Source organism: Neolamprologus multifasciatus, chromosome 3 (assembly GCF_963576455.1).
Source record: "Neolamprologus multifasciatus chromosome 3, fNeoMul1.2, whole genome shotgun sequence".
Lineage (NCBI taxonomy): Eukaryota > Metazoa > Chordata > Actinopteri > Cichliformes > Cichlidae > Neolamprologus > Neolamprologus multifasciatus.
Window position 1 is genome coordinate 26295196 of NC_140441.1, and position 14387 is coordinate 26309582.

Genomic DNA, 14387 nt, shown 5'->3' on the forward strand with positions numbered 1-14387 from the left:
GGCCATAGAATGGACAAACATTTAGACTACGGTTATTTAGAGATCAGCAAATATTAATCTAAATATAAACTTTATTTTTTTTAATGTTCTTATGTTGTTATAATGAAAAACACATATTTATTTTTCTTCCTCTTTCATAACAGCAGATAAACCCAGGGCCACACTGACAGCAGCAACAACAATCATACCAGTAGGGGGCAGTGTGACACTGACCTGCTCTGTGCAGAGCTCTGATGGATGGAAATATGAGTGGTTCAGACGAACCCAAACAACCTCTGAACTTCACATCAGAGATCAACAAAACAGAGATATCAGAGTATCTCAAGGAGGAATCTACCGCTGCAGAGGAACAAGAGGAAACCCAGTTTACTACACTGATATAAGTGATGAAGTCACCATTGAGATAACCTGTGAGTTCAGTAGTTTAGTTTGAAATATACATTCACTCATGATTATCAAACATACAATGTGAAGTTTTCTTTGTTGATTTCATGTTTCTATTTGTATCTCAACTGTTAATATGTGTAAACAGTTTCCAATAAAGTTGTTGTAAAACAACAACCCAACTGGCCTCAGATATTCAGAGGTGAGACGATCACTCTGACATGTGAGGTGCAGGAAGGAGGTGAAACCACTGAGTGGGAGTATGACTGGAGAGGACCCAGGATACCCACACAGTGGACACTCAATAATGATGTGACATTCAGAGTTTCTGAGTCCAGCAGTGGAGACTACATGTGTAAGAGTCAACGCAGAGATGACTCATATTCTTCAACAGAGTGGAGTGAAGCCTTCACATTGTCAGTATCAAGTAAGTCATGTTTGTTGTGTGATCTCCATTTGACAAATGTCATAATGGTCAGCACAGGATGAATTCAATGGTCTACAAAGCATGTTACATTGTTAGTCAGACAAAGAGCTGCAGCTGATAGTAGCCTCATTGTAGACAGTTTGTCACCACTTTGTGTCATGAACTTTCAGCTGGTATAGAGACGCCAATGCTGACCTGCTGCTCCATCACCTGAGGACAATAATGACAGAAATAAACTGCATCGGAAATGTATTATTTTTCAACTCCTTCAACAAATAACTACAAATCTACAATTTCTATTTAAAAAAACAAGGTCATCTTGGCCTAGCATCTTATGCAAATACTGCCATCTCTTACAGTATAGAAAAAAAGTCCACTGTTTAATTCACCATGATAAATACAAGCTGCATGATGGCTCAGTGGTTAGCACTGGTTTCAAATCCACCATCTGGCCGAGATCTTTTTATGTGGAGTTTGAATGCTCTCCCTGCTTCTGCATGGATTGTCTCCGGGTTCTCCAAGTTCGTCCCACAGGGTACTGCACCACTGTCTGGTATATGGTCCAATATCTTGTGACCCTGAACTGGATCAGCAGAAGAGATGAAAACAAAAATGTAAAGATGAAGAATAATATTTGGAGCTTCAGTGAGAATATTGAGAGCTGCAGATGGAGGAAAATTGAGTAAGGGAAGCTAAAATAATGTTACGGTTGTTATTACCACAAACTTCACTACCTCCAGACAGCTGTAACAGGAGACTATTGAGATTACAGTAGTTCTGCAAAAAAAAAAGAAAAAAGTAGGCATTATTTATTATTTATAGATTGCAGTATTTATGCTTCTCTTTGATTATTTGTTTTGGTTACTGATAGAGCTACAAGAAGTGATTTAATGCTGTCTTTGTTCAGCTGGATTATTGTGGGTTCAGGCATCCTAGAAAGAGAAATAGTGACTTGATGACGTCTGTAAATGGTCTACAGGGTTTATTTTGTATGAATTTTGAACATATTTCTTATGTGAAACAAGCATTTTAAAACCACTGCAATTTATTTACTTTTTTCCGAAGAGCGAAAATGTGTAAAAAAAAAAAAAAAATTCCCCACTCGCCCCTGTGGGCGGTCCATCCTTCAAGCTTGGGTCCTCTACCAGAGCCCTGGGAGCTTTAGGGTCCTGCGCAGTCTCTTAGCTGTTCCCAGGTCTGTGCTCTTCTGGACAGAGATCTCTGATGTTGTTCCCGGGATCTGCTGGAGCCAATCACCTAGCTTGGGGGTCAGTGCACTGAATGGTCCGAATACCTCTGGGACCACTGTTACCTTCACTCTCCACATCTTCTCCAGCTCTTCTCTGAGCCCTTGGTATTTCTGCAGCTTCTCGTGTTCCTTCTTCCTGTTGTCATTTGGTGTCAATACATCTATCATTATGGCCATCTACCTCTGCTTCTCTATCACTACTGTGTCCGGTTGGTTCACTATTTTTTCCTCTGTATTTGGAAGATCTTAGCTCAGTCCTTCTCGACCACCCTAGTGGTCGTCTGCAATTTTGACCTCGGGACTTCCAGGCCATACTCTACACAGATGTTTCTGTATACTATGCCGGCCACTTGGTTATGGCGTTCCCCGTATGCCCCGCCTGCTACCATCTTACACCCTGCTGTTATGTGCTGGATTGTCTCAGGGGCATTTTTACACAGCCTGCACCTGCAGTCTTGCCTGGTGTGGTGGAGCCCAGCCTCTATGGCTCTTGTGCTCAGAGCTTGTTCCTGTACTGCCATGGTTAGTGCTTCCGTGGTCTTTCATTCCGGCTTTGTCCAGCCACTGGTAGGATTTCTGGAAGTCAGCCACTTCTTCTATCTCCCGGTGGTACATACCGTGCAGGGGCCTTTGGCCAGCTTATTATCCTGGCAGGTTACCTGATCACAGGCAGGGCTTAGATGATGACAGCCCGGATTATGTTCTTATCGTTCAGCTGATTCCACAGGACTTGCCTGACCCACTGCAGGTACTTGGTGGTTGCAACTTTCCTAGATGCCTCTTCATGGTTCCGTTTTGCCTGTGGGATTCCCAGTTACTTCTAGCTTTTGATGTGATCCCCACAGTTCTGACTACCCTCCCTCTCTTTGTTATCATCCAACTACACTTCTCCAGTCTGAATGGCATTCCAATGTTGTTGCTGTATATCCTGTTGGTGTAGATCAATGAATCACTCTTGGCATACAGCTTGATGTCATCCATGTAGAGGAAGTGGCTGACAATTGCTACATTCCATAGTCGGTCTCCCGCTGTGTGTCAGTGTTTATTTAATGTTCTTGTGCCTTGTTGCCCCTCGTCTTTTATTCCATCGTGTTTATTCATGTTCCCTCGCTCCATCTCGTCTGCCTCTCTTCCACTCCCTCATCATGTTTCTTGTTTTACTGTGAAGGTCCCATATTTTCACGTTCATTCTGTTCAGTCTAGCTTCCCCTGTCTCGTTATGATTATTCATGTCAGCGGTGTTCCCCGTGTGCTCCCACAAGGTAAGAACTGAACTAAAGTTCAGTTCACCTGACACTCGGACCGGCGGCCACCTCGGGTCTCTCCTCTAGCCTCCCCTTTCTCTCATCCACCTGCTGGCCTCTGTGTGCTCCCACATCCCATGTTCCATTTTGTGAGGTATTGATATTTGTTGCTGTGTTTTTAAGAGGAGTTTTAGGGAGGGATACGGAGGGTATCGGAGAGCAATGCTGATATCCCTCACGTAGTACAATAATGAAATAAATAAACTAGCCATTTGTAATTTCAAACTCCCTGTAACTATGAAAACAATTATGATTTCCCTCAACAAAAGAATAAAAGTCATCCCACCTTATCATCTCATACAAAATAAATAAAACACACAGGAACACACTGTCTGTTTCACTATGACTTTAAGTGTTTAACACAAAACACATAAATGATGAAGAATAACATCAAAAATATTGTTCCTGTGTAACTTTGGTTATTACTACCATCCTCAGCACCCCCAATCACCTCCAGACAGCTCAAGCAGGAGGCTTGCATCTTAAGATGATAATACACTGCAAAGAGAGCCAGTTTATTACGGACTGACCGACGGATTTGGTCTGATACTAAATATTACTCTAAGCAGAATCTGAGCTCATTTATATGGGAAGAAAATCAGAATGCAAAGAATGTATGTGTGTGTGTGTGTGTGTGTCTGGAGATGCAAAAACCTGATGATTAAGTTTGTTTTATTGATGATGTGATTTGTGAGATTTTCAATTTGTCAGCTAATGTGCATCTCCTCCTGTGAGGTCTGGCATCTGACCCTTAGACTAATAAGAAGTCTTGTGTTTTCTGGTAAATCTGTTGTTATGATCAGTACGTCTGAGAGAAGCAATATGCAGATCACAGGAAAATAATAATTTATGAACTGACAAAAGTGTGATAGTTAAATGAACTAAGAAAAAATAAACTATATCATTTTCACACTGTAATGTGTTTTCATAATGGGAAATGTCTTTCAAGCAGATGAACCCCGTCCTGTCCTCACTGTGTCTCCATCATGGCTGAGTCCTGGAGCCTCAGTAACTCTGAACTGTGAGGTTGAACATCCGTCTGCAGGATGGAGCTTCTACTGGTATAAAGCTGTTCCTGATCTATCACAGAAATCCTCCAGTTATGAGCTGCTACCTGATGGCAGTGGGACTGCACAGGACTCCTACATCATTCATGGACAGACACACACAGCAGGATATGTGTGCAGAGCTGGAAGAGGAGACCCAGAGTATCACACTGATCACAGTCGACCAAAGTTTGTCTGGTCTGCAGGTCAGTTTGTTTCTGTTTATTCCAATGAGCTAAAGTTATGTCATTTCTGACTATGATCAAGCCAGACTGAATTTACTTGTTCCTTGTTTTGTAACTCTTTCCTTCATCAATTACAGTAATAGCAAAAAAGAGAAAATGAATATACAGCAATGTGCAAAAGTTATGAGCCACTCCTCATTTTTCAGTCAGACTTTCTTGTCGTTTTTAACTCTCATGTTGCATTCTGGTCAAATTCATCGATTTAATAGTTGGACATACACACGCATACATGCGCATATATACACACACATACAAGCACCTTGGGTTCATTGGTAGCCACTCTGGTAATTGCTGTCCACTAGAGCCTCTCTTCCATGGAAACAACTCCTGTGTTTGCATTTCTCACAGACAGCTGCAACATTGTTTCAACAGCACTGAACTGTTCTTGTAGCTTTGATGTATAATGCTTTTTTGAGGTCTTACTCAAAGGTCACTGTTTGGCAACATCATGACAGGTTGATATACCCTATGTGAAGCTCTTTGATCACCACATTAGTGAGGACAAATGAGGCCAGGAAATTGACAGTGAGGATGGATTAGATAAGGAAGTGTCAGAAGCTGAAGACGGCAGGGAACATAATCTGTGCAATCCAGAACAAGAAATGACTGATCAGGAGGAACCCAGTGATGAAGAGTTTGCTGTCAGATTCAAGTAAAAGAATGGGAACTTAACCCCACCTGAGAATTAAGTTAGTTTTCAGCTGAAAATGTCATAAGGATGACCATAGCTCCTACATAATGTATTGTGTCCTGTATTGATGACATCAAATCGTGCTTTGAACTATTCTGGACTGGGTCCATCAAACCCAGTGGTAAACATGACCAACTTGGAGGGGAAACAGATTTACAAAAAGAATTGGAAGGAGGTAACCCAGAAAGACACCAAAGCATATATGGATCTTTTGATTTTGAGTGATGTGTATAGATCCAGAAATGAATGCAGAAACTAGTCAGACAAGGGTCAGATGTACACAAATGAAATATTCCCGGTCACTTTTGACTGGAAACATAACAGATGTTACTTTATGTGACTGTATAAAAATTTTAAACAGTTTCAAAAAATGTCCTTGGTGTATTTAACCCAAAGTAGACGGTGATAAATAGTACAGTATATTTCATCTGATTATTTCTTTCATTCAGAATCATCCAGAAATTCTGTTTTTTAGAATTTAAGGCATTTAAGCTCAAATTAATGAGACATACAGGCCATAAATAACAAACAGTCCAAAATCTAACACAACAAGTAGTGATACTATATTTATTATTTTAGTTTTTATGATGAGTCTTAATGGAACAGTCACAAACTTGTTTAACATGAAATGTGCACCATAGAATAAATTCTTAAAATAACAAATGACATTAACATAATACAAAAACACAAGAAAACTGAGAATGCTGGGTCAAAATGACCCAGGACCATGACAAGTTGTCCCCCCATCAATTGTCCTTATTCTTAGATACACATAGTATTCTGGATGAATATCAGTCTAGTTTCTGAGCCTTCCACAGCACAGAGTCTGCTCTACTGAAGGTGTTCAATGATGTGCTGGTGACTCTAGAAAAAGTACAATTTTTATCCTTCTAGACCTGAGTGCAGCATTTACACTGTTGACCGCACAATCCTATTAAACTGTTTGAAGACATGCGTTGGCATTCAAGGTTGTGCTCTAAGATGGTTTGCCTCTTCCTTAGAGAGCAGAGCATACTCCGTGATGCAGGGAAAGAAATAGTCTTGCCCTGCTACACTTGCTTGTGGAATACCTCAGGGCTCTATTCTGGGCCCTGTCTTATTCTCCCTATACATGCTCCCATTAGGCTCTATTTTTCAGACACACCAAATTTCCACTCTAATGCAGATGATACACATCTCTCTTTAAAACCAGGCGTTGATAGCACATTGCAGAAAGTTTCAGATTGTCTTAGTGACATAAATTGCTAGATGTCTTTGAACTTTCTCAAACTAAACCATGACAAAAGTGACATTAGAATTTTTGGCAACCAAGACTCTGTTAGTCTCATAAGAAATGACTTGGGCCCACGATCAGGTAATCTACATCCCCATGTTAAAAATCTTGTTTTCATTTTTGATTCTACCCTCAAGCTGTACAAACAAAGAAATTCAGTTGTTTGTGGCAGTTTCTTCCAGCTCAGGAGCATTTCTAAACTCAAAACTATCTTGTCATCTAAAGATCTGGAAACCGTTATCCATGCCTTTATTTCATCACATCTTGATTTCTGTAACTCTCTTTATTTACGCGTCTGTCAATCAAGCCTGTCCCACCTGCAACTTGTTCAAAATGCAGCCACAAGGCTCCTGACAGACACCAGAAAGAGAGACAGTATTACTCCGATACTCACAGCTTTACATTGGCTGCCAGTTAAATACCAAATTGATTCCAAGGTTTTATTATTTGTTTTTAAAGCCCTACATGGCTTGGCTCCAGCTTACATTTCAGCTCTCCTTAGCCTTTACCTACCCACTCGAACTCTGTGTTCCTCCAGTCAGATGCTTTTACTGGTTCCACGCTCCCAGTTAAAATCCAGAGGTGACAGGGCTTCCTCCATCGCCACTCCAAAACTCTGCAACAGTCTTCCCTCTTTTATAAAATCCTCTTCCTCTTTTGTCATTTTCAAATCAAGTTTGACGACCTATTTTCAAAGGCTTTCGGATCTCTTTGACACCGCTTTTATTCTGTTTTAGCTATTCTGGTGTTTTATCTCATTGGATGATGTATGCATGTGTATATGTATACATGTATTTGTGTCCACGTGCGTACCTGTGTGTGTGTTGGTGTGTGTATATACATATATGCATGTTAGATAATAATGGAGATGCACTTGTTTATTCTTCATACAATAAACAATTTGATAGGGTTCCCAACAGAGACCGCTGTGTGTTTTTCTATCCAGATATTCTTTTACGACACTGGTAGTCTGTTTGGCATCATTTTAACTTCTTTAAGTACTATTAGTTAAAGAGGACTAGTTAAATAAATTACAAGACATTTTGCCTACGAGAGTTCAGGTTATGTTAAAAAATAAAGGTGGCAATACCAAAGTTTTACTTTATTTATACACACAATCCTTGTCTTATATGATATATTCATTTATGTTTGCATGTTTCCATTTCCTGTTTTCCTTGCAAACTATTAAGAAATGAGGCATGGCTCAAGGTTTTGAATAGTGTTGTTTGAGATTTTTTTATTTATTTATTTGTACACATAACAATGCTGCCATTCTTATCCAGGGTACAGTTTTTAGGTTGACCAAAACGAACATCTTGTTAACTTATAACTTATTAGCACATAGTAAAAAAAAAACCCAGATAAATTCAAATAATATTTAACATCTCTGAGCTTTGACTCTTCGCTGCTGTTTTCAGATGTTCATTCAGCAGCGTCTCTCACAGCGAGTCCTGACAGAGTGCAACACTTCACCTCTGACTCTGTCTCACTGACCTGTGAGGGAAACTCTGCCAAGACGAGAGTGAGGTGGTTTTCTGATAATGGCCAACTGAACTCTTCTAACTGGAGCAGAATGACTGGATCTACATACAAAATCACCACATCAGAGTCAGATACTGCAGTGTATTGGTGTGAATCTGAATCAGGAGACTTCAGCAATGCAGTCAACATCACTGTACACGGTATGTAAATAATTACCCCAATAACCTGGTGTAAGTCATTGTATGTGGCAAAGAAGAAGAAGAATATTTTCCTCAGTGGTTCAGAAATTTCCCCTCTGTGAAGCTCCACTTTATCACAGTGGAGGGGTTTGTGGATTCCAGTGATCCTAGGAGCTATGGTGTCAGGGGCAATTTACCCAACCAATTTACATTTGCTTGATGGATTTAGAGAATGCATTTGATCACATCTCTTGGGGTACCCTGCCTGTTGTCACAGCGTATTCAGTCCCTGTACAACAACAGTGAGCCCATAGAAGAGTGGCCAGGGGAAGGAAGTCTGCACTTCTCTGCCTAGACTCCTTCCTACAAAAATCCCCAAAGTTAAAAAATCTAGTACACTAAATTTATATCGCAGACTCACAGGCAGGACACAGGAAACATCTGGATAACACAGTGATTTTTCATTTTTCATTAAAAAAAATCCTGATTAGTCTTGGGATTTCCAACATTCAAAATCCAAAGTAAATAAAGAGCAAATGATGCAATCTAAATATCAGAAATAATGTGGAGCACTCATGAAGCACACGGAAAACAGACCTAGGTAACACACACCTCCACGGACGAAACAAGAAAAGATAAAAATAAAAAACTATGTACAAGAGATAGTGAGGGGAAATGAAACAAGCAGGGAACCAGACACAACTGAAAACAATCAAGAAATTCCTGAGAATAAGGACAGGAAATAAAACTAGACAAGATAAACAAGATCAAACTGTAACTAAAAAAACTAAAGAAGACAACTAGATAGAGAAAGAAGACTAATTTAACACAAGGAGGACAGAGGAAGGTATGGGAATACTGAAAGACAGAAACGCAGACAACACGGAGACCATAAAGTGATCAGTGACTAAAGCTGAGAACATAAAAACGTGATGATCACCTCTCTCATTGAATTTTGAGTGTTTTAATCCACCTTGTTAAACCTGTGGTGTTCCCCATCAAAAGTGACCACCATAGGAAATAAATGGGAATCCACTTACTCGCTCACTCACTGAACGATCCACTGAATGACCCCCTGAATGGCTCGGCAAATGACCACCAAAAGATCCACTGAAAGATCCACAGGAACTTAGTTCGGTTTTCAAAAATGTCTTTTGTGCTAATTTAAGAGCAGTTAAAACCGTGACCGTGAACACTAAAGTAAGGGGCGGGAGGTAAACACGACAGGAGGGTTTTAAAAACTCTAACTTTGTGCAATTCATTTTGTTGTTGTTGTTGTTGTTAAGGCTCTTTCCATCCCTAATAGTGTGACCAGAACTAATGTGATTTTCCTGTTTTGCAGATTCTGATCCTATCCTGGTGAGTCCTGTTCATCCTGTGACTGAAGAAACGTCTGTGAGTCTGAGCTGCAGTTCAAGAGAGAAAATACTTTCCAATGTGATTTTTTATCACAATGACAAAATTATTCAAAATGATACCCGAGGGGAGCTGAATATCTCTGCAGTGTCAAAGTCTGATGAAGGTTTCTACAAGTGTCAGTACTCAGGAAGAGAGTCAGCACAGAGCTGGATGTCAGTTAAAGGTGAGCAGGATCAAAACATTTTATTTTTCATGATCTATTGTAGGTGGTTTATCCAAATATATTTATAGTAGATACCTTGTCTACTGCACTATAATATGATCTTAAAACAGGCATGTATTTTTTTTTCAACAATACTGTGGTTAACACAAATGCCTAACATGTGTAAAATTCCCTGGTTTGAGAGTGATAGCAGATATAAATCCCTGAGAATTTAAACAGCAAGTTCAGTTCATTTTTGTTATTTGCAGTAGCTGTGTCCAGTTCTTCATTTCTTCTTCTGATGATCACTGGACTCATTTCTGGAGTCATATTTATTTTCCTCCTGTTCCTGTTCAAAAACCTCTACAGAAAGAAAGGTGAGACTCTTTTCACTCTTTAAAGTGTTTGAATGGGCAACGTTCCTAAACTGGAAACCGTTTGCAAAAATGTGTAATACATAACCATGTAAATGCAAATTTTCATTTTAAATTGTTAAAGGTTCTGCCGATGAGCAGAGGGTGAGTCAGGATGAAAATCAACAAGTCTACTCCTCTCTTCTTCATGGTTAGTTTTTCCATCTAGTTTAAAATATCCTGATGCCTTTCTCTGCTGCAGCTTTAACACTGTTGAATTAAACAAAGCTAAGACAATAACAACATTTAAACATGTACAGCATTTATAAGTAATAACAAATTTTCCAATTTCAGGGTATGTTTGTGCTTACACTGACAACAAAGCTTATCTCATTGTATTTTAATATAAATGTTACTGACGAGAATACTTGTGTTCACATTAGTATCACAGACATGTGGTGACTCATTTTCTCTGGCTTGTAGGTGATCGTTGTGTCTATGAGACAATCAGAGGCTCTGGAAATACTGAAAACGGTACAGTATCAACTTTAATGTATAGTTAGTGGAAAATGTGTGGTTATAAAATAACAGTGATTATCATTAAAACCAATACTAACATTATTATTTTAGTTTGGGCAGAAATTGATTACACCCACAATTTTAATGTAGTGCACAGCTGTTTCAGACTGAGAGTATATTATACAGATGTTCAGTGTTGGTCATTAACTCCCTGAAAGGTCATTATTGCTCAATTCTGCTCATTTAAGCTGAAGATATTTGAAATTGTAAATTTATCTTTAATTTATTTGTGCTTTGATCTTTAGGAAACCGGGTGACCCATGTGATGTAGGTCCAGAGAGCAGCATGATCCTGAGCTGTTGTGTGGACAGCTCTACAGGCTGGATGTTCAGTCATTTTCAAGATCAATTTGACCAGATTAAACACATATTTTCTGTCTGGGTTCACTCTACATGGACATCTTCACCTTTCTGTATTGATAACAATTCATAAGAATTATCAGTAAATTAGCTACCATTATCACATAATTTATGATTAGCTGTTAATAGTAAGTGGTGGAGGAATTTTTTTAAACCATTCCTTAAAGAAAAGAAGTACTCAAATACTCTGAAAATATCCCACTAGACTCAAGACTCAAGAAGTTTACTGTCATTTCGTATGGTGTTACCCAGCCTGAAACGAAATACTGTTTCTCACCAGCCTCTACAGTGCAATAAGCAATTGTGGAGATCAGGGAAATATTTTACTGCTACTATTCATAACCATCATTACCATTACATTAATTATCATTTCATCAAAGCATTTATTCAATAGATTACACATGTTCTTAGTTAAGATTATTACACCTATCACAGAGAGCTTCTGTCTGGTAAAAGGTCAGAAGCGTCAACGGGCGGGGTGAGGCCGAGTGCATTTTGAGGTCGAGACATAGACACACAAACAGTAGTTAGACTCATGTTTAGGTAAGAGTTCAAATAATAGTTTGCAAAAGCTTGTGACTGCAAAATTGTGTCTGCCTAAGGGACAGTTTGTTCCAGGAGATAAGTGAGAGTTAGAAGATTAATAGGAAGCACCTGGCCTCGAGACGGAGAAGATGTCCTTTTAAATGTGTCAAAAGTCGTCAACAGAACATTTGTGGTTTTGAAACTTATGCATGTATTGTATCTGCTTTGACGCATGAGGGGGCGTCATAAATGATACCCTGATGTTATAATAACAACTGCTTGTGTATTATTGGGCAGAGATCGATGCTGTCTGTGTGTAGTGTTCATCTCCCCACGCGTGTGTTCATTAAAATCATTGTTTGACCGACTCTCCTGGACCAATTGTTGTTTTTTGTGCTCACCCTCAATATTTGAACCCGTAACACAATACAGTTTAAAAAGAATAAGTTTTAAAAAGAGCAGCAAATAAGGCATAAATAGCATAAAATCTAAGTTCTAAAACAAACTCCAGTCACATTTGTTCGGGTAGATAGAAGCGGTCCTTTCACAGAAGGAATACTTTCACTACACACACATCAACATTACTGCTTCATATATTTACATTTGAGCTCATTTTAAATACTTCATATTCTATTTCTTTCATCATTATTTTTTTTAAAAATTTGATTTTAAAAAATATGAATCAAAAAGCTTAAACAGTGTGTGAGAGGGGCACGCCCATTAAAAGAGAGAGAGCGAGAGAGAGAGAGAGAGAGAGCTTTCCTATGAGCATGAAAAGAAGTGCAGGTTTCAGTGACAGTAACCAACTGCGGGACACAAGATGGCAGTAATGTAAAGGATCACTTTACTGGGACCAAACAGCAAAGCAGGCTTCTTCATTGTATTTCTACCTTTTCTCGTATATCTTCTTCTTCTTATCCCTGCGAAGTGTATAATAAAATAAGGAAAATCAGGAAACTTTAATAATAAAATGTCTTAAACACCAATATGAGAACAAGCTATCAAGTGTAGTCATTTACATCTCTTTTGCTTTGTTAGGCTGCAGTTTAACATCTCTAAAAAATATGTGCATCAGGAAACCTAACAAGAAACACAAATGTGCTTACAATATTCATACAGTGTTTGAAGACTGTGCCATTTTAACATCAGTTCAAGTTAGATTTCTGAAATATTTCCCCCTTTGGATGAGGCTCACTGTGTGGTTTATTAAAAAACAACTACAACAAAAAAAACACTCATTCTGCAATAATGCAGCAGCTACGTCAAGAAACAGAGACAAACAGAGAGAGGGGGCAGGACTTCATTTTTGTTTGAGGACTCCATTTCTATTTGTTTTAGCTCATTCACTTCCTGTGGCTGAATTTGTGACCAAGCCACAATTTTACCTGAATGGAAAAATTTGTATCACCATGCATTAGTGTAATGCAATAACTTACATTAGTAAAGCTCAGCTTTGTCAGTTGAGATAAAAATGAAATAAAGGTTATAAGTAAATTCAATGAGGAAGCTCTATAATCACACACACCCACATTGTCAAGCTGATTATGACATCACTGGTCTAGTCCAATCATCTTTCTGCCACCCTTCTTAAGACGAATCAGCCTTCAGTCCACGTACTTTAAATGTCACTGCACATCTATCATTCTCACTTGCAGATGCCTTCATAATGATCGTCTGAATATATGGACATGGCCTGACCTGACTGTTCAACAGGCCAGGGAGAGTCGAGCTGTACATAGTTCTTCTATGTACAGCTAGACCTGAAACTACAATAAATTGTTTCAGAATCCCATTTGGACCTTAAATTTTGCACTTCACTTAGTGATTCATTCAAAACTACATTGTTAAGTTTAGAAAAGGGAAAGAAAATTCTAATTTAATTCCATATTCCTCCTTTAGTGCTGTGAAAGGTCAGCTAAAGGTTCAGTCTTGAATTTGGTCTTCTATGATATAACTAGCTAAATTTCATCATCTGTAATATAACAGAACCCTGTTATTAGTGTTGGTTTATACAGTACAAGAATTTCCCAATCAATTATGTCTTCATTACTTAGGAATTCTGCTTTCCTGCTGACTTGCTATAAAATTACACATCTAAAACACAAGATGGTGCCGAGGCTCTTCAACTTCAGTTTTCATTAAAAAAAATTTTTGTATCTTATGTTTAGACTTCACTACTCATTCACTATATCTATGGTTCATTCAATATAGACAAAATGCAAATGTTTTTTTTATTGAAAAAGGGTTTTAGTGGGCAACAGAATCAAATAATAGACATGGACATGAATATTGTAAACTAAAGCTCCTTTAACTTATGGAAAAAAAGCATTGAAACTGCATTTCAATTCAAAACAGAGAAACAAAAATAATATCCCTGGCCAAAATTGGGCAGCCTTAAAAATAAAGTGCTATTTTAAGTACTTTAAGTACATTGTCTTTAAATAATAACACTAAAAATTTCAACATAAATGTAGTTTTTCTTCTTAAAAAAATAAGGCAGTGTTGTGGAAGTTTTCCATTTAATAAAGCCTGCAGACAAGCTAAACCAAGCTTAGTGAGAGAATGCATCATTGCGGGGCAGACGATCAGCAGAGTGTCTAAGGCTACGTCCACACTCGCCCCGATAGATTTGAAAACGGCATCTGAAAACGCTCCGCGTCCACACTAGCATTTTCAGTTGTTTTCACAGAGTTGTGCGTCCACATTGAAACGGACGAAAACGCTTATGTT

At 38.7% G+C, this 14387-nt stretch overlaps 2 protein-coding genes across 2 annotated transcripts in view; both read left to right on the forward strand.

Moving 5' to 3' along the window:
* The window catches only part of LOC146522302 (Fc receptor-like protein 5), a 76671-nt gene that overhangs the window by 3355 nt on the left and 58929 nt on the right, over positions 1-14387 (forward strand). The window contains exons 4-5 of the mRNA XM_085153690.1: positions 144-410; positions 533-811. Coding sequence (XP_085009816.1) covers positions 144-410; positions 533-811 — 546 coding nt within the window. The remainder of the gene's footprint in view (positions 1-143; positions 411-532; positions 812-14387) is intronic.
* LOC146522303 (low affinity immunoglobulin gamma Fc region receptor II-like) lies at positions 4295-10347 on the forward strand. Its single transcript, XM_085147889.1, has 4 exons — positions 4295-4616; positions 8002-8301; positions 9623-9862; positions 10111-10347. Exons 1-4 carry the CDS (start codon positions 4295-4297, stop codon positions 10239-10241), a joined length of 993 nt encoding a protein of 330 aa, XP_085004015.1. The 3' UTR covers positions 10242-10347.

Coding starts and splice junctions, on each gene's coding strand:
- LOC146522303 (XM_085147889.1), top strand. CDS start 4,295: ATGGGAAATGTCTTTCAAGCAGATGAACCCCGTCCTGTCCTCACTGTG. Junction 8,302..9,622: donor AGTCAACATCACTGTACACG/GTATGTAAATAA, acceptor CCTGTTTTGCAG/ATTCTGATCCTATCCTGGTG. Junction 9,863..10,110: donor GAGCTGGATGTCAGTTAAAG/GTGAGCAGGATC, acceptor TGTTATTTGCAG/TAGCTGTGTCCAGTTCTTCA.